Consider the following 20,003-nt stretch of genomic DNA (forward strand, 5'->3'; position numbering starts at 1 on the left):
CAGATCAGCCAGGCGAGACAGGCAGCAGCAGGCAGCGCCGGCAGGACGGGCACATCCCTGCCTGGGGGACACTCGTCCCCGGTCACCGCCGAGCCCCCGGCCAAGCCAGGGTGGCACCGGCTGCGCTGCCAGAGACTAGGGCTCTGGCTAAGGAGCTGGTGCAGCTTAATTACAGTTTCCATGGCAATAAAAGGCGAAAATGCAACAAAAGCAGCAGTTTGCAAACACAAGAGCCTTCCAAAAGCCCTGGCAAAGTCGGGCGGGTGCGCACACACGCGAGGGACAGCTCGGGGATGGCACAAGCGCACACCCACGTGCCATCAGGCACCAACACTGTGAGGATCCTGTGCTCGGCTCCAGGCTCATACGAGTGTGCGAAGGTACACGCTGTGACACGTCCCACACGTGGGTGTCCCCGAGCGTGCGGCACAGGGACACTGGGGTAACTGGGCACACAGCACCAGCCCCTTCCCAGCGCAGCCAGAGCAAACCCAGCTTTGATATCAGCAAGGCTTAGCGTTGGGGTCCTCCACGAGTGTTTTATTCCCCTCGCCCTGAGCAGCCACCTTGAGCACCCCCAGGATGTGGCCCTGGGTGAGCTCATGGCAAGGACTCTCTTCTTGCAGGTGTGGGAAGAGGGGGAGGCAGAGGAGATGGGCCCATAAATAAATAAGAAAAGAGACCAAATCGATGGCAATTCAGAAATGACCAAGTTACTCAGCGGTTCCGTTAAATCAAACTAACGAGGAATGTAACAAAAAAGGGATACAGGCAATTAGGACATAATGAAGCCCTTATTAACGCAGGGGATGGAGAGCATGGAGCACACGAGGGGGACACATCCAGGCCAGCGGGAAGGGAAAGAGGTGATGGGACCCAAAAAAGTGGCTGAATGCTGGGAGAAAACTGTCTCAAGGATGGACACAGACGTCTGCAACCCTGGCCTGCGCCGCCTGGGCCCTTCAGTTTACTCCAGCTCATTTGGACTCTCCAGGCTTAAAAATAGTACAAAACTAGCCCAGCTGAAAGCCCTCGGAGGGTCAGGGAGCTCCACATTCCCACAGCACCCTCCTCCAGCCCATGCACCAATGTTGACAGCACTGCCTAATGTTTTTATCTTCTTAATTAATGAAATCTTCTTAATAATGAAAAAAAAAAAGAGATCGGGGGGTCGGGGGCAGGTGGCTGGGGTGGGCAGAGCTGCGCATTTTGGGGCAGCCCCGCTCACCTCCAGCAGCCCGGGCTCTCAGCGCCTGCGTTATTCATGGCCCCCGGGCGCCGCGGCGGGCAGGGGGATTTGCCAAGCGATGCTCCTACTGCCTTCGCACAAAAATCCATTTAGTCAAAACACTCCTTTAAAGCAAGAAATCAAAGCGAGGAGGCGGCAGCGACGGGGAGGAGGCGGCTGCTCTCCCTCCTCCTGCGGGACGGAGCAGCGTCACTCCCTGACTCGGGCCAGGGTCTGGCTCTGGGAGAAGGCATGAGGTGAGGAATGGGGACCCTTTCCCTCTTCCAGCTTTGGAAAAGGACCAAAGAGGAGCCGGAATAGTGAGGAAAGCCTCCAGGACTGGGGCAGCATCTCACCACCAGCTGCTGGAGACAGCTTGGAGACTGGCACCCAATTTAAGGATGCTCAGATGAGATCCAGTGCACACCATCACTGCCGGATGGCAGTGCAGGATGCAGGGCGTTTGCAGCAAGAAATACCCTTAAAAACCCAACTCGAGCCCATTTCCAAACCTCCCACAGGCTGGGGCAGCAACCAGGCACCCGGAGCTGCAGCCCCAGGGTCTGGGAGCACCCGGAGCAGCTTTCGGCTCCTGGCCCGAGCCCCCGCAGCGGTGGCAGTCCGGTCCCACGGTGGCAGAGCCAGCAGCTTCGCAGGGAGGCTGCTGCAAGAGCCAAGGATGAAATATTCAGCAGCCCGCATCCGGGGAAGTGGAGACTGACTGACAGAGACTGACGGTGGGGACGTAATTAGGGGAGGTGGCCAAGCGTGCCCGGCACTGCCGCTTGCAGCCCTTTCTCTGCCACCTGCCAGAGCTCGCTGTAACGAGCCCACCCTGGTTAATAAGCAGCAGCCACCCTGTCTCACCCAGGCGGGTCTTGGCACAGATGCTCATCCTCCAGTAAACAACCCACCCCCCCCTGCCAGGGCAGTGGGGACACGTCTGCACCCCAGTCCCACCTCGGCCCCAGGGGCAAAATCACGGGGGTCTGCACCCAGTGCCACCCAACAGCCCCGGGCACCCACCCCAACCGTGCAAAACTTGCCTGCCAGCGCATCACCCCCACCCTGGGCAGGGCAAACTGGGAGCAAACCGTTGCCTGCACCATCCTCAAGCCCATGGCTGCATCCCTCCCACCGGCATCACCCCCAGCCCGGCGGGATCTCAGCCTCCCCCCAGCTCCGCCGGCTGCTCACCGGGGGCATTGGGGACTCTCCTCATTACGGTGGGGTTAACGCGTGTTGTCAAACACAGGTCAGGGTTTAATCTCCACCATTATGGGCTCGGTGGGAGCGCAGCTGCTCCGGGAAGCGCGATGCTGAAGTGCCCTCTTGATTGCAGGTAGATAATAAGCTTTTTGCTGGCGCTAACGTACACCATCAATCAGGGAGTGCTCTGCCGGGGCTCCCCGCAGAGCCGGTGGCTGTGAAGCACTGGGTGAGCGCGGGTCCAGCTCAACTGCACTGGGAACAGTGACATGCATGTCCCCCCCACCACGATGTGCTCCCCGGGCAGCCCTGGGCACCCCGAGGAGGGGCTGGGGCTCTGCACAGCCCCGCTTCTGCGAGCGGCACCTACACGGCTCCCCTGCGTGCCTAACCCTGGCCATCTAAATGAGATTCCCAAGCCCAGAGTCTTAATTGGTGAGCGGCTGGCTGCTCCCCTGCCCCGGGATTCATTATTCATGTCACTTCAAAGCCTCCAGGAACCGACTCATTAGAGGAGAAGTCATTAGGGACAGGGTTCTGTGGCTTCGCAGAGGCAAAGCCCCTGTGCCACCCTAGGACCGGTGCGCTTTGCTCTAATCACGGAGCAGGGGTTGTCCTGCACAGGGCAAGGGTTTGCACCATCCGTTCACCCACCCCCTCATCCGTCTGTCCGTCCATCCATCCTCAACACCGCAGCAACAAGTGGCTTTGCAGTTTGGGGAAGGCTCTCTGCATCCCATGGGTACCACACGCAAGCCAGGCTGGGAATGATGATGGGGAAACGGTCCTGTGCCACAGCAGGAACTGAGGGAGCACCAGCGAGACATCACAGGTCCCATCACACGGCTCTAAACCCTCCTTTGTTGTGACAGACCCCTAATGAGAGCAATACCCTGATTATCCGGCACGAAGGCTGCAATATCTCACCAGTCCCAGTCCCACTGCCGGCAAACACCTCTGCTACCAGCTCGGGTGTGCTTGGGGACACCAACCTGCTTTTGTGACCCAAAACCAGCCCCAACGCATCTCCTGGTGCGGCCAGATCTCCTTGTGCACCTCACTGCAAGGTGGGCATCTCACCCCTTCCCTCCTGGGAATGCAGAGCAAGGAGTGATGGCAGCTCCGCGAGACCCCCATTTTTGCAGCCTGGTCCCACCTCGGGGGTGGCGGGTCCCTCCTCGGGTGGCCTGGGCTCTGCTTCACGCGTCCCCATCACCGCAGGCTCCTGGCACTTGCCGCCTGCCTCATCCCTGGAACCGGCTCAACTGCTGCTGCTCTTTGGTGTTTTGAAATCTCATCAGACATTATGAATCTGAGCAATTTGTGCCTGCTTTTCAGCTGCCTGCATTGCCGGGCTAAAGCAGTAATTAATGAATTTGCAATGGGGAAAAGAAGGGGGGAAAAAAAGCGAGTCTTCAGCTCAAACTCAGGGCCTCTGGTGGGATGCCAGGGAGCAGAAAATTCAAGTTTCTCACTTAGGTAATAACACCACAGACGGCATCCATGGGAAGGATCTTCTGCTAAAGACCTAATGAGGGGCTCAGGCGAGTCAAGCCCCCCAGCTCCTGCAGCCCCTCTGCGGGTGAGCTGCTCCCTGGCCTGCATCTCCTGCCCCCTCAACCTCCTCCAGCCCTGAACTGGGAAGAGCCAGGAGACTTGGGGATTCTGGGGGAGGCTTCTAGCAAGATTTTGCAGTCTTTCCCCCATCTACTGCTCTGCAAAGGGAGCATCGCTCTACAGTCAGAGTTTATTCTCTGCAGCAGAGACCCCCACCCATCACAAGACTCCAGGAGCTGGGGCTTGACGTGCCAGATGAGTCCCGAAAGCAAAGCCAGCTTTTTCCTTCATTTATCGTAATGATTTAGCTCATCCCTCCTAATCACTGCTTCACCAATCCCCCAGGACTGCGTCTCCCATCTCACCCCGTCTCAGACTGGACCTCACTGGGAGCCCCATGGAGCCACCAGCATTTGCCTGGCACAACCCAGCCCAGATCACCACCCCATGGGCACCCCCCAAACACTCCTGGAAAATTATTAGAGAGCAAGATATCGACTCGGGCTGCCTCCAAAGCCCAGGTTTGGGCTCCGAGCCAGAGACTCGACCACAACTAATAGCTCCTCTTTGTCCGGCTCCCGCTCGCCTCCCTCCCCGCTCCCACCGCACAAAGGGACTGCTGGAGACAGGAAAACAGGGAGCAGGGTGAAGAGCAGCATTATTTACAGGCAGATTTCAGAGAGCCCCGGGGGCTGGAGGGAGCATTTTCCCAGCTCAGCAGCCCCAGTTCAGCTCTGGCTTTCCCCAGTCCAGCTCTGGCACTCCCCAGTCTCAGCCTGCAGGACACTTTGCATTCCCAGCTTGAGGGCAGGGAAAGTTTCTAGGTGGAGAAACTGAGGCACAACTCCCTTCAGGCTGTATTGGGGTACACACTGTGGGCAGTAGCAAAAAGAAAAGAAGTGGCGGGGGGAAAGAAATAGGAAAATAATCCAGGAAATGGATTCTGCCTTCAAGGCAGAATGGTTTCTGCCTTCAAGGAGCCAGAAAGAGTTTCAGGACCCAAAGTGGTGCTGGCAGCAGAGCCTTGGTGACCAGACCTGTCCCTCCAGTACAAAGAGGCGCCACATCCAGCAAGAGCTGGCACTGATTTTTAGGCAGGGGGTGGGATGACAGAGACCAGCACAGAAACTCAGGGGATGGGTATAACTGTGATTTTGGCCCATGGGTGCCAGGGACCCTTCCTGAGCCACATTGTGAAAGGACCCCCTCAGAGATTGCCCCGCAGGAAGAAGAGATGCCACCACCCTCAGTGTTATCAGCCAGAAAACACCCGCAGGAAAAGAGTCACCCAAACCCCAGCCTTCCCGCAGAGCAGGGACTCTTCAGGCTCTCGGCATCGTGCCACAAAAAAAACACGCAGCTCCGTGGCGGCTGCTGAATGGGAGGATTTGGCTGAGGAGCCGAGACGCTGGCAGCAAATCCCAGCCCTCCGGTGAGCGGCGGTAATTGAGTGCTGACTGCACAAGAACAGCCGTCCTGGGGGATGAAAGGGAGCCGGATCGCCAGCCCTGCTCTGCCCCACCGCTCATCACACCTCGCTGTCACGGGGCTGAAGGTCACTCGCTCTCACTCCTGCACGCTTTGATGGGGGGGTGGGGGGGGTGGAAAAACTCCCTGCAAACAGCACTGGGAGGTACCAAGGGGAGGTAGCCACCAGCATCATCCTCCCGTCCATCCCGGCTGTCCCACAGGGATGGCATCCACAGGGCACAGGATGGAACAGTCCCCAAGGCCAGAAAATAACCAGGGTTCACAACCTCCAGGTTCGCGTAGACAAATCTGCTGTAAAGTCATATTTGATGCTTGCTGATGCCTTAAGACACGGGAGCGGCTTTTTGGGGGTGACATCCTGATACATCAACCAAAAGTAATGAACCCAGCTAAAACCAGAAAGACAGCCATGAATGTCACATGGGGATGAGCAAATGCATCACAAATATGTATCAGCCTCTTAACTAAAAATATAGAAAACTCAGCCAAGGATAAAACAACGGGGGGGGGGGGGGGGGGGGAAATGACAGAGTAAAATTGATCCAGACACATGACTAAGGAGTCCTGCGTTCAGCTGGAAATATTACCCTCTTCACAAAACCGAGCACTGCACATTACGACGCACGGCACAACGTGCTGCGCTCACCAGCTAAATTACATCAGCATAAATCTAATACTTCATCCCCAAGAGCTCGGCGACAGCAGAGATGTCAGCGCACGCGGAGCCAAAGGACTGCAGACGGTTCTGTCCCTCCACCGAAACACCACCACGGGTCAGGGCCACAGGGAGATGCTGTACCAGAGAGGGATGGGGACACTGGGGACACCCGCTGACACCCACTGCCTTTGCAGGACGCTTTGGGGAAGCACTTAAAACACTTAAATATGGCCAAAGGAAATTCATCCTTTGCAGACACAACATCTTTGCAATGCCAGCGCCCAAAAAACCTTCACTTGTGGATAAGGACTCTCTGGCCATTGGTGCCACCACCAGCAATCGCCAGGGGCCAACAGCATAATTGCCAGAGTAATTGCAATATATAAGACATAATGGCCTGCCCAGGTCAGTCTGTCTCAGTAGCCCAGGGCCAGCCCCAGCAGCAAGAATAACCTGTCCCCAGGGCGAGTTTCTTCACCCCCCCGCCAGCGGAGGGGTCGGTTTGTGCCTCGAGCAGAAACACTTTCCACCACAACAGCTTTAACACGAGGCTTCGCTAAAAATTGAAACTGAAGGTCAAGTTGATAATGCATCAGAAAGCAAACAGCTTGAATGCTAACTGCTAACTACAGCAATGAGCATTATTGCCTGATGGAAATAAAAACCGACTCTGAAGGCTCCAGGCTTGGCATGAAAAATGAAGCGCAGCGCTGTTCCGGAGGAGAGCGGGGAGATGCTCACCCCAATCCCAGGGTCGGCTGGCTATTTCCCCCAGCATAAATACCCCAGTACGGGTAAATTACACCACTTGGCAAACTGCTGACCAGCCCGATGAGGAGACCAGATCCTGAGTCAAGCAACAGCCCTTTTTACGTCCCTTTGACAGGCTGGAGGCACCTCGAAGCGGCAATAAATTGCAGGCCCCTGCACCCAGAGAAGGGCAAACAAGAGCCGGGTGTAGACAAACAGGCTAAAAAAAAGAAGGGGAGGGATCCTTCACCCCTTCCCAGTGGCTCTGCGCCGGTGTAAAGGTATTTGGTGGTTTTATGGGGGAAGACTGAAAGGTGAAGCAGGCACAGCCTGGCTCTTCCTTCCAGCCTTGCAGTTGCCACCACAGGGGACAAGGCTGGGGGACTTTCAAATAAATAAATAAATAAAAAAGAAAAAAATTAGAAAAAGCACATTGTTGGTCCAACCACGCCATTATTCACGGCTGCAGAGCTACCTTCCATGGGTGAAGGATTGAGGCTGACCCCCCAGCGCTCCCTCCCAGGGCAGGGGGATGCTTTAGGGAGCAGCTCGGAGCCCACCCAGCACCCAAGGGAGAGCTGCTTCCCTAGGGCCCCGCGCTCGGGCTGATGTACAACAGCTCTGATAAATAAGCGCCTTCCTGCGGCGCGAGCAGAGGAGCAGCGTTACTGCTGATAACGCACGGGCTGCACTTACGCCGCTGTTATACCGCAATTACAGTGGAATTATGCTTTTTGATAACTAAATTATCACTAATGCACATAATCGTTGGGTTATGTGGATACACAAATTACAGGACTGCCTCAGCCCCAGATTAATACGCGTGCATTTCGACTCCATGTACACTCGTTTACTCTGCAATTACGCCGTCATATCATTAACCATCTGGTTAGAGGAATTTGCGGTAACCACAGGTATCTCAAAGAAGAAGTGCTCGTGCTGCAGCGGGACCACCAGTCACGACGACCGCTCCTTACTGGTGCTTAATGGAGGAGGAGTGTGGGTTCGAATCGTGCCTGTGCATCAGCCCCGTCCTCCCGGCCACGTGCAGCCCGGCACTGGGACCCCCAGGGGAGCAACAGCCGGGGACGGGGTGGCAGAGCATCCTCTGGCCACGCTTGCTGCAGGATAAGGGCACAACAGGGCCAGGCATGGGCTAACAAAGCTGCTTAACCCAGTATTATTGTCACCTCCCTGTGTCACCCAGCTGTCCCATCAGCCCTGCCCTGGCCACCCCGTGGGGCAGGACCTGCCGGCCCAAGGCGGGCAAGGAAACTCCCTTTTTTTGGGGTGGAAAAAGACTTGAGATAATGCAAAAACTGCCCCTCCACCCCCACAAAAGGCTGCTTTCCCTTAATCCTCCCGCATTCGGATAAGAGTCTCGTTATCACCACTAGCCAGATGGGGCTGCTGTTAGCATTTACAAACCCCGGTTGGGTTAGCGGCAAAGCTGGTGATGGAGCCATCAAGGCAGCCCTTTGCTCGCAGCCCTTCCATGGGGCACCCCATTTCACAGGGCACCCCATCCCACAGGGTACCCCACCTCACAGGGCGTCCCATCCCATGGATTACCCCATCCAGCTCTGCCAGACCTGCCAGGCACCCACACAGTCCCGCCTGCAGCCCTGCCGTGTCCCCACCAGCCACTCACGTCCGTCCCCCCGTCACACGCAGACACAACCCCGGCACCGCTCACCCCCGCATCCCCATCACGGGGCGCACAGGCAGCACGTCCCACCCCCCCTCATCCCCCCCCCCGCCATACGACAAGCATCGCACCCGCCTACTCCGAAGCATCCCCACGCGCTCGTCCTCGCAAAAACCACAGCCCCGTGAAAATATTCTGCTTTTCAAGTGAAAATCCTGAAGAGCAGATTCCAGGTTGAATCCCCAGATGGGTTTCTCTGCATATTAAAAGCACAGCCGGTTCCCAGTGCCAGGGCGCGCGCGCGAGACAGAATTAACGCTGTTCCTATTTATAGGGCTTTGATTAGGAGCTCGTCACCTAGAAGTTTTTATTCCCTTTATCCATTTATAAGGCCATAACACAGTTTGACTAGCTCCAGATCGGCTGGTGTCCCACCGATTTTGCCAGAACTTAATGTGCCATTCAGATACAGTTAAGCCAGTAATAGGCAGCAGCCTGTGCGCGGCAGGGTTTTAACTGCCTCGGAAAACACTCCTTAGCTCCCGTCTCACCCCGTGAACGCGGTGCTGCGGAGGCAAAGCGATGTCGGAGTGAGGAGGGCCCCCAGCGCTGTGCCATGGGGTGTCGGGGTGGCTCTGGGCTCACAGTACCACCACCCACGACAGCAGCACCCGGGGGTTCTCACCATCCCAGCCGGTCCCAGGACTGATGCTCGGCCACCAGCGGGTACCCACGAGCTCCTCCGCCGCTCCCGAGGCTGCTAATCCCCCCTAAGCATCCCAGCGCTCCCGTCAGCAAAACGTTTTCTGGCTTCAGACAAATCCTCCCAAAGAGTTTTGCTGAGCACAGACTTTCCGCCTGTCCAAAGCCTATAGACAAGTTAAAGCACCTGCCCTCGGGGATAATTCCGCTAAAATTGGGCGAATCGCGCGTTGGTGCCAACTTTATTTTCTGTTAAAACCTGGGAGTATTTGTAAAAGTCTTTTCTTCTGGAACGCGCCCATCGCTGTGGCTCAGCAGTGGAGGGAGGGGGTTAGATGGCTCGGCAGCCACCGGCTCGGTGGATCTGAGGTCTCCTGGTGAGCAGGGATCAGGATCTCAGGATGTTTTCTGAAAGGAGCTGGCTGCAATAAAGCAGCCTGCCCGATAGAGAACAAGTCATCTTGGGATTTCTGGTCGCAATCCTTGCTGGAGAGCTTGGATCCTTGCTGGACACCACATTGCCCTTGCAATCAGCGGGGCAGCCCCAAAACCCGCCCCAGCACCATCCTCCAAACGCTTCCATCCACCCTGCTCACGCACCGCAGCCACATCCCCACTCAGGCCAAGAAGCCCAACCAGACGCATCCCTTCATCCCCATCCACTGTCCTTTCTCCTCCAGCCCCAGCTGCTCCAAAGCCCACACCAAGGTCCCATCCTGGGAGAAACCCACTCACCATCCTCCCTGGACTTCTGGATGAAGGCCTCCACACCACTCTCGCCATAGCTGCCCTCAGAGGCCAAGGTGGAGACGTAGTTCCACTTGAGGGCTTTGACGATGTCAACCATGGCTTGGGCCTGGTAGGTGTCGGACGGGACAACACGGGAGAAGAAGTCATAGCGGCTGTTGTCGCTCAGGTCCGGCGCGGTGGAAGCATAGCTGATCTGGGGGATCTGGGATGGAGGGGGAAAAGGCAAAGTGTCAGGAGAAAGAGGTGGTCTCCACCCCACTGCAATGCCCTCGCCTCACCCATGCTCCCAAAGCCCTGCTCTGGAGAAGAGGAAGGTGGAAATCAAGGAAGACCATGGGTCAGATGGAAGCATGAGCCAGCAAGCCAACATTGGATGCTCCACAGCACCAGGACTAGTATCTCATGGAGGGGAGACCACAAAGTGGAGGGTGATCAGCTCTACCGGGTCTTGGTGGAACCCCAAAGGCTTTGATCTGGTGACTCAGCCCCTGGGAAAACGGGGGCTCAGGGACCACCTGAAACTCAGGGACACCCAGCAGGACCCCAGAAGGGTTAGAAGGGTTTCCTGAGCATCAGATGTGCCCAGCATGGGAGAGACCAAAGAGAAAACCTTACTTCTGCCCTGGACAGCACTGCTAAGGTCTCCCTTTGACTTCCTGCCCCTGGAAGGACAGAGCCGAGCCAACCCCACCCTGCCGGGTCCTGTCCACCCAAGACATAAATAAGCCCTTTAAATTAACCAGAGCTGCTGCACCTTGCACGGTACATTAGAATGATTTAGCACAGCAGGATCACGCGATGCTTAACACTTACACAGCACTTCACATCTCCAAAACACACCGCAGATGTTAATTTATCTTAAAGATGGAAAAGGCTTATTAAATTATCAAGCCCAGGTTCTCCCCACCCGCCTGAAGCTCCCTGGCAAACCCATACCAAGTACCCAAACAGCCCCATCCATCGTCCCCTCATCCCACACCCAAGCAGGTACATGTCCCAGGGGCAGGCCAGCACATGGGCAATCCCAAACCACACCGTGCCTTGGGGGCAAGCAGGCACGGGGCAGCCATCCCCAGCTCTTAGAGGGCTTTCCCCCTCTCCTGCTACCTCTAAACCAGTTTAAGAATAATTCAGTAATCGCAGCTTGCAGGGGCACAAACGCTGCCGGAGCCTCAGGGGACTGCAATGGATCCCAGTAATCGCCCAGGCTCAGCAGGCACCTGGGTCATGCTGGATGCCCAAATCAGCTGGGGATGCCTTTGGCCTCACCCATCACCGCTCCCCATTAAGCAATTAGCCAATTCCCAGCAGCAGGGACACCCGGGTGGGCTTGGAGGGGACGGAGAGAGGTTTGGGATCTGTGGGAATCCTAGTTTATGCTATGAGACCAATCCACCTTGCTGGGAGCCCGGCTGGGGTAGCAGCATCCCAAGGATGGGGACACTTGCACCAGAGCCACCCCCAGACCCTCCCGGCCCCCACGACCCACTCCATCCTCTTCTGCTCCTGCTCCCAGGCTGGATCTCACAGTTTCTCCTTTGTTTCTCTGTTATTTTCCCCTCTTCCACTCCCCTCTCTCTCTATTAAATGCGATACCGGTGTTATAAACCCACGACTCCACCTGAATGCTAAAAGGCGCCTGGAAAGGAGCAGCCACCCTTCTACCTACCTGCAAAATATAAGATGAAAAAAGGGAGAGATGGAGAAGGAGTGGGAAAGGAAAGAATCTTTATCAAGGCACAAATAGGATTACTCTCTGTGACAATCTGCTTTGTGCTCCTTTGCGAGGGGCCGTGATCTGCTCCTTGGGTATCTGTGACCGGGAGCCGGTGCATGAGACAATTAAAATTCTGCTCAGCAGGCAAGGCACTCGTCTGGCAATCATTCATCCTGGGGAGGGAACGGGGGGGGGCTGCTCCATGCCTTCTCTCTTTGCCTCCTCCTTGCCTCACCTGCAGCAGCGCTGGCCAAAGGATGGACACGGGGGGGTGGGATGGAGGCGATACGTGCAACGTGCCCATGCGAGGAGAGCAAGCGGGCACAGAGGGCAGCAGTGCCCACGTCAAAGGAGATTTTAGGGGCAGGGATGCAGCCCTGCCCTTCCAGAGGATCCTTTCCCAACGATTTTTTCCTCTGCCAAGTGGTTTAGTTTAAAACAGATCCCTGCCTCCTTAGCAGGGCCACGGTGATGGAGACTTCCCAGCTATTCCACTATCCCAACCCCATCCCAGCTGGGGCACCTCTGGGTTTAACCCCTGGGGCTGCCCATCCTGCTGGAACCCCTGCTGGAAAACAAAGCCTAGAAAGTACCTGTTGATCTACAGGCAACAAACTGGAGGCTGCATTTTAATAAACAAACGGAAAGAGCTTTTCTCTTTCGCTCCTCTGCCTTGGATGGAAGTGAAAATAAAATACCAGTTCCCAAATGACCGTTTCGTAGACTTCTTTTGCCTTTTTCCCCCTCTGCCTTTTTGATCTCCTGGTCTACAATAGCCCGACTCCCAGCACCAGCTATTTTCTCAGATAAAAGACAAAAGTCCTTTTAGGTCCATAAAAGCAAAATGCAGGCAGGGAATTCAAGGTTCTTAGAAAGAAGGATGTGGTGGGGAGAGGAAACTGGAGACTTAACTCAGCTGCGTATTTGGGCACCGGTGGCACCTTGTCTGCCTCATCTCCAGCCTGGGATAAATACCATGGTGGCAAGGGGGAAATCAGCAGGACCAGTTCTCCTGCACCCCAAGGCTCCCTTGTCCCATCAAGAGTGGGGAGTAACCCCAGGGCAGGGGGTAAAAACTCCTTCCTCTCTTTTTTTTAAGCAAAAAACAGAGTCAGCATCATCCAGAAGCACCCCCAACCTGGAGAAACATCCCTCAGGGTAAGAGAGTCATCAGGAGCTGGGCTTGGGGGTGTCATCCTGCTCCCCCCAGCCCCTGGGTCAATGGACTGGTGTGATCAACCTCAAATGCACCACAAACACACCTTGATTTCGTACTCATTTCATTATGACCAGCTTAGGAAGTGGTGTGGCATTTCATCTACCGGTGGCAGACAGAATCCCCTCCAGACTGGGGAGAATTAGGCAAAAAGTGGTGATTTTGGTGCGGCCCCAGCCAAGGTTTGAGGGGCTGCAATGCTCCAACTTAAACCTTCAATCTGAACATCAGCCTGAGGAGGGAAGGAGCCGAAAAACAAACGGGCCATTGCACAGCCAGAGCCACACACGCCGGTCAGGAGCATCCCCACGAGAAGGGGCTCCTGCACCGACCCCCCCCGCCAGAAACAGGGTCGGGAGCAGCTAATTCCCTAACTGTAATTATTAATTTCATGCATATCTTATGCAAACCTCTGGTTCACCGACAAGATGGAATTGATTTAATTAGAATTTCCATCATCGAGCCATTTGGACGACAGCTTTTAATTAGGGAGAGCGTAAAGCACCGCAGGGGCTGGAGGAATGAGGGGCTGAGCGGGAATGGTCAGACCTTGTCGTCAGAGCAGGGCAAGCTGGACCCCCCCCCGTCCCACTGCCCCTTCCCTGGGGTGCAGGATCAGCCCCAGTGCCAAGAGAGGATCCAGCCCTCAGCATCTCCTTGGAGAGCGATAAAGGTCCTGCACACCCTGGGCTGCTCAACAGGTCTCCGTGCCTCAGTTTCCCCAGCTGAAAATGGGGCGGGGGGGGGGAAGGGGAACTGCTCCCTGGGCACAGGGGAGACAAATCGCTCGGGCATCGCGATGCACTGACATGACACGGAGCCAATAACAAATTCCTCCATTTCCCAGCTCCGGTGCCACCAAAATGCAGCCGCTCTGGGGTGACACAACAGCCACGCTCGAGGTGACACAGCCTGGGGCAGGGAGCGACAAACCCCCCCCTGACCTGTCCGCTCCTTTGCTGCAACCTGTTAAACCGAGCGTGTAAGTCAGGCAGCTCCTCCGCTGGGGCTGAGGCCGGCTGGGCACGGGCTGCTCGGTCCCTTCAATAAATCTGGCTCTTGTCAAGAAATAAAGCCCTGGGAAGTGGCAGCTGGCGGGAAGATCTCCCGGCCAGATCCTGGCACGGGCTCACGCCGAAAGGAGACACTCATCCAGGGGTGCTGGAGGCAGATGTAAAAGCAGAGATGAAAAAGAAAAGCTTTTTCTTTATGGCTTATGGCCCTGGCTCCCTGTGCCAGGGAGGCAGCTCCAGCAAAAACCCCGGTGCTGCCAGAGGAGGGTTGCATCCCTTTTTCCCAAAAAACAGCTCCCATCCCAGCCTAGAGCAAAGCACGGGATGCAGAGCTGTGGACGCTGCCCTCCGGCATGCTCCTCGCCGGACCTGCCACCCCCCTGCCTTCAGCCTCCCGCTCCTCCTCACCAAGCCATGCCATGCCCAGGGACCGAGGAGGGGACCGCCACCGCAGCCGGGGGCTGCAGGGCCGGGGCAGCCCGGGGGAACCAGGCAGCTGCAATTTGTTTTAATAAACCCAGTGAAGAACAAGGAAATGAAGTGGCAGGAGCGGGTGATTAATCAGAGCGTCCCCCGGCCGATTTCCACCTTCCCAGCTTCATGAAGGTTATTTACCCACTAAGTGGGGAAACGTGGTGCCGAACGCAGCGTCCCTCCCATCCCACCGCCCCCAAAGCCTCGGGGCATCCCCTGTGGTGGGGAGCAGACACAAACCCCCCCCAGGGTCAGCACTTGGGGGGGTCGGGGGGGGCGCTGATCCAGCTCTGTGCCCTCCCGGCTGCAGCAACCCAGCCCCAGGCAGCAAATCCCTGCGTGCCTGCAGGTGCTGAGCATCCCCAGCTCCCACACCGGGCATCGTCCTCCATGAGGTGAATTATTCATGCTGTACAACAAACCCCTGTGCTAAAAAAGAGCTGCTGCACTCGCTGCCACGAAGAAAACAAGCGCCTCAAAGTGTCCGGCTTGCGTCGAGTCCGTTCTCTCACCCCGGCTGAGCGCTTGGGCTCCATCGTCTCCCAGCTCTTTCTGGATGGGGTTGAAAAAATGCACCCCAGACCCCGACACGGCTTTTCGGGGATCACATTTGCAGGGGACAGACCCGCTACCTTCCACAGCATCATCGCTGTGGTGGTTCGGGAGGAAGCGGGTAGAGCCGGGGGCTGGAAAGCTGGCAGAAAGGGGTGGGAAGGAGCGGGAGCGTGCCAGAAAGCTCTGGCAGTGACGCCAGAGAGATGCTATCACAAGGAGCCGAGACCAGGGATTTGGGAGAAGGTTTTTCTGCAGGCAGAGCTACGAGGAGTGATGAAACCGGCTTGGACAGAGGATGCCGCATCTGCAAGTTGTTCCACTGATGTACAGCTTTAATTAGGCAGTGGCAGCTAACGAAGGACACGTTATTTATTTATGTAGCGCGGGAGCGACAATACCCCGGGCGGGGAGGGGCAGGGCTCACTGCTGGGGGCGGGGGGGGGAATGGTGGGCTGTGTGGGAGGGGAGCGGGGAGAGGAGGACAGGAAGGGAGCGTAGGATGGGTAGAGGGACCACGGAGGGGACACCATCACCCCGGGGCAGGAACAGCCACCTCCGCCATGCAGGTAGAGATGGGGGAGCTCCGAGCTCCCAGGGATAAACTGGGGAGGGGGATGCTGTGACCCCCCCCTCCCAGCGAGGGCTCTGCAGCATCCGCACGGAGGGATGCAGACCCACCGCGACCCACCGAGGGCTGCTGGAGCAGGGTGAGGGGACCCCTGGGCGAAAATCAAAGGGAGGGGAGGGTCCTGCCCGCCACCTGATGGGCACAGGGGTGTGAGCGCACACCCAGGCTCTGGGGAGGAGGCCGGGGGGGGGTCACAGCGGGGAAGCTCTTCACTCCTCGCCTTGTTGGACTTTCTAATTGATTTTGTGCCTGTGCCGCTCGCTGGATGTGCTGCAACCCTCCCGGAGAACCATTGCAGCGATTTAAAAAAAAAAAAAAAAAAAAAAATCAATGTACTTACAGGGCACTTAAAATACCCCCCCCACGCTTTTCCCCCACCACCGCCACCAGCTGCCTGCGGGGAGGGGGCACCCAGCCCCATCCAGGGCCGGCATCCCCCAGTGCTTCCCCCAGCACCCCTGTTTCGGCTTCCCAGCACTTCACCCCCTCGCTGGGGGGACGCGGGGGGCTCCCGGATGGGCACTGAGGGGGACGTGAGCACTACTCGCCTGGTGCCACGATGCCATGGCCAGAGCCAGAGCCCCGGGAAATGTCATTCCCTTGGGAATGGGCAAAGGCAACTGCCTGTGCAGCGGCGGCCGGGAAGGCAAACGCTTTGCTGAACCTCAGAGCGGAGTCACCCGCGCTTAAAGGTCAGCGGCGGCGTGAAATGGAAGTTGCCTTATTTTCATTTTAAGCATGTCCCTGCCATAAACCCACTATTTGAATAACAAAGAGCGGCAGCAGCTCTCAGGTCGTGGCGGGGGTGGGGGGGAAGCTCCCCCCAAGCCCTTGCAGCTGTGCCCAGCGAGGTGGGGTGAGACCCCACGTCCCATGGGAATGATGTCCCTGCGTTGGGGACCACCGGGGAGTGCACACACACACCCCCCCCAACATGCACACCCCCTCACCCACACACGGGGATTCTCTGCTGTCTAGGAAGGGTTGAGCTTATCCTGCATCCTGCCCTGCCGGGGGTTTTGAGGTCTCCATCCCCTACTCGCCTCCTCACTGTCACCTTGGGCTGAGATCAGCTCTGGATTTTAAAGTTGCTGGGGACACCCAGGGCTTCAGACGTGCCCCCAGCGCAAGGCTGAGGCATCTGAGCTCAGTGACATCCTTCCTGCACAGGTCACGGCTGCTTTGCTCAAGGAATCAAAATTGGAAGAGAAAGGGGAGAAAAAAAAAACAGCCAACAACCCGGAAAGGGTGTAGGTACCTTCCATCCTCTGACCGTCACTCTCCTGCCTCCTTCCCACCGCCTGCCTCCCTCCTCCTCTCCCAGGCAAGCATTCAATCATTTTTGTCTCGGCAAATAGCTTTTAAGTTCCTCCCGCTCCCTCTAATTTATATTATTTTAATTATTGAATAGCCCTCTCACTCGTCGCCTGGAACATTAACACGTTTTTAAAAAAGGGACCCAGAAAAATCAAACTCCATCAGCGATCTGTTTTTTCCATCTTCGCTAACAGCTTCCAGCCCTCCCAGGAGGGCGCCGGGTGCTCTCAGCATGCCGGGCCGGCGGAGGAAGAGCAGGAGGGAAAAAGGAAAACAGCATCAGCCCTGCAGAATCAAGGGGTTTCGGGGCGCTGGGAGGGGAGGCAGAGCTGGGACCCCGCTCTGGGAACAGCAAAGATCTCCCACTGCTGCTGGGAGTGCGGAGTATTTACATTTCCCCGTGGCATTTGCTGCGGAGGGGGCCCTTGTTCAAACACTGTCTCTAGCTCAGGGACGCTGCTGCGGATAAATAAATGCACAGCGAGGGGGAAAGTAATTATAAACTCCTCAGCCTTCCTACAGCTGGTAGGGAGAGCAGGAGGGAGAGCCAGCCCCCATCCCACCACAGCCCTCAGCGCCCCAGTCCCCCCCTGCACTCCCCAGGGCCGGTGGCACGGGACAAATGTCCCCAGCCTGGCTGATGTCCCCTGGGCTGGAGCCTGGGTGGTCACAGATATCCTCGCACCCCATCGGCAATAGCTGCCTCCATCCCAGAAGCGAACGCAGCAGCCCCATGGCTCCCCAGCCACTTGGCTATGGTGTGACCTTACATTTTGGGGGTACAACCCACACCCCCCACAACCGGTGTCGGGGTGGGGTATATTGAAATCGTCCCACCTATCAGCTGCTTGCAGAGAGCGTTAGTCCATGGGTGACAGCCACAGGCAGGGGGATGCCTGGCGTATCTTAAATGATTGCAAAGGGTATCTTACACCCAGGGTGCTGAGCAGGACGGCCAGGGTCACCCCAGCCTGACCCCCCCAGGTGACACTGCTCCCAAGCCCCCTCAAGTAACAACCAGGGAGGGGGGCGAGCGCTGCACCCCAGAAACCCTCGGGGAGCTCCCAGGGAGGCTGGACCCTCTCCAGCCTCAGAGGTTTTTAAGATCTGCTACAACCAAGCCCTGCGCAACCCCTGGTCTGACCCCAGAGATGGCCCCGGTGGGCACGGGTGGTGGGCTGAGCCCCCCACGGTCCCTTCCAGCCTGAGTTATCCCACCTCCCACCCATCCTCAGCCCACATCCCCATCCAACCCCCGCAAGGCGACCTCCCTCCCACAGCCCCGCTGACGCCAGGAGCATCAGCATCCCCCGTCGCCACGAAGCCGGGGGAGAAGAGATAAAAATCCTCCTGCTAAAAGTGTCGTCACAGGAGGGGGATGGAGGAAGGGATCCCTGGGGACCCGGGGGAGGCAGGAGAAGGGTTTTAAAGATGCCAGCTACCTCCAGCCATGGAGGAAGAGGCACAAGTGGAGAAAAACTGCAAAAACACCGCAAAAACACCCACGATGGTTTCACCGAGTGGTTATTTTCACCCTCGCCAAGCCCTACCTTGAAGAGCCGCAGGATGTTGGCCACCATGATGGAGACGGAGCTGCCCGAGGCGCCGATGACGCCCACCACCCGCTCGGGTTTGGTGATGATGGGGGGACCGCCGTTGACGCAGCGCACCTCGGTGCTGTCCTTCTCGATGAGGGCTTGCACGAAGGTCAGCGACTGCTCCAGGGCGTGTGTGTCCCGCGAGCACGTGTCCAGGATGCGGGCGCCCAGGGTGATGTTGGGGAGCAGGTCGGGGTCGTTGTTGATGCGGTCCAGGGCGAAAAGCATGGCCTCCAGGCGATGGATGCCCTTCTCCTTCTTCAGCTCCCCGCAGGCTTTGCCCTCGGCGCCCCGGCCGTGTACGGGGAAGAGCCCCCCCAGCGTGATGTCCCCGTCGATGCGGATGGAGTTCATGTGCGGGTAGCCCTGGCCTTTGGGCTTGGCGGCACCCCCGGGCGCCCACCCCCAGCTCCAGGCACTCAGGAGGAGGCAGAAGGAGAGACGCTCCATGCAAAAATAACCCCCGCTCATCGCCGAAGCCGTGCTGGGGCAGAGCTGGTGGCCCAAAACCCGGCGGCGGTCAGGGAGCGAGGCCGGTGCGGGCAGGCGGCATGGCTCCCGGTGGGCTCCTTCTCCCGGCACCGTCAGCGGCTCCCGCCGGTGATGCCGGTCCCCGGGGAGCAGCAGGCAGCCGGGCTGCAGGAGGGTGCCGGGGTCTGCATGGCGATGCCAGGGAGAAGAGGTGGCAGCGGAGACGTGAGCCCAGGAAAAGGTTCGAGTCCTTCCTCCGGAGCCCTTGGGAGGGGAAAGGGAATAGGAGGGAGGGAGGGAGAGAGAGAGAAAATTAAGCAGGAGGATGAAGAGGGCATCAGCTCTTCCCAGCTTTCAGCAGGGAGCCCAGCAGAAATTAACACTAGGGGCTATTGAAAAAAAAAAAAAAAAAACCAAACAAAAATACTTGGGATTCACTTGTTTTTTGATTCCCACCAGCTGCTTTGGCTCAGCCCAAACCACATCCAGGCAGATGCCGGTGCAGGGGCCCCCAGCCCGCTCTGCCCCAAGGAGCAGGACCAGCTCGGTGGCCAGCTTGGGGCTGGAAGGAGGCCCCAGGACCTGTCCCATCCTGTCCCCTCTTCAGGGAGCCTCCAAGGGTGGGACAGGAGCCAGGATTGTGCTTGGAGGGGGGCAAACCCCACATTCACCCACAGCACCCATTCCTAGAGCATCCCTAGGCTCAGGGCACAGCCAGGCATGGGAACCAAGCAGCCACCTTAAAGCTGAGCTCAATTTAGACCCTGAACTGATTTGGGGAGAAACCTGCTCTTTAAACAGTCCCTCTATCGAGTGGCAAGTCCCCTCCTCTCCTGGGCATCCCCTGCTGTGCCCACCTGCCCCTTCCCTGTCCCCATCCATGGCCCAGCCTGACACAAGCTCCTACCCCCAGCAAAGCTGGCTGAGGCTGAAGATCTTCCCAAGCCTCCTCCCAGGTCTGCCAGGCACGAGCCCTCGGTGGGGGTCAGAGCCACAAGCCGCCCCCCCAGCCCTGGCACCA

General features: G+C 57.6%; 1 protein-coding gene across 1 annotated transcript in view; it reads right to left on the bottom strand.

Moving 5' to 3' along the window:
* Positions 1 to 18,982, bottom strand: part of GRM4 (glutamate metabotropic receptor 4) — a 42,613-nt gene extending 23,631 nt beyond the window's left edge. Inside the window, exons 1-2 of the mRNA XM_074163504.1 lie at positions 18,464 to 18,982; positions 9,979 to 10,195 (exon numbers count right to left, since the gene is read on the bottom strand). Of these exons, the coding sequence (XP_074019605.1) occupies positions 9,979 to 10,195; positions 18,464 to 18,982 (736 nt within the window). The remainder of the gene's footprint in view (positions 1 to 9,978; positions 10,196 to 18,463) is intronic.
* Between the last annotated feature and the right edge of the window lie 1,021 nt (positions 18,983 to 20,003).

Source organism: Numenius arquata, chromosome 24 (assembly GCF_964106895.1).
Source record: "Numenius arquata chromosome 24, bNumArq3.hap1.1, whole genome shotgun sequence".
NCBI classification, from domain to species: Eukaryota; Metazoa; Chordata; class Aves; order Charadriiformes; family Scolopacidae; genus Numenius; species Numenius arquata.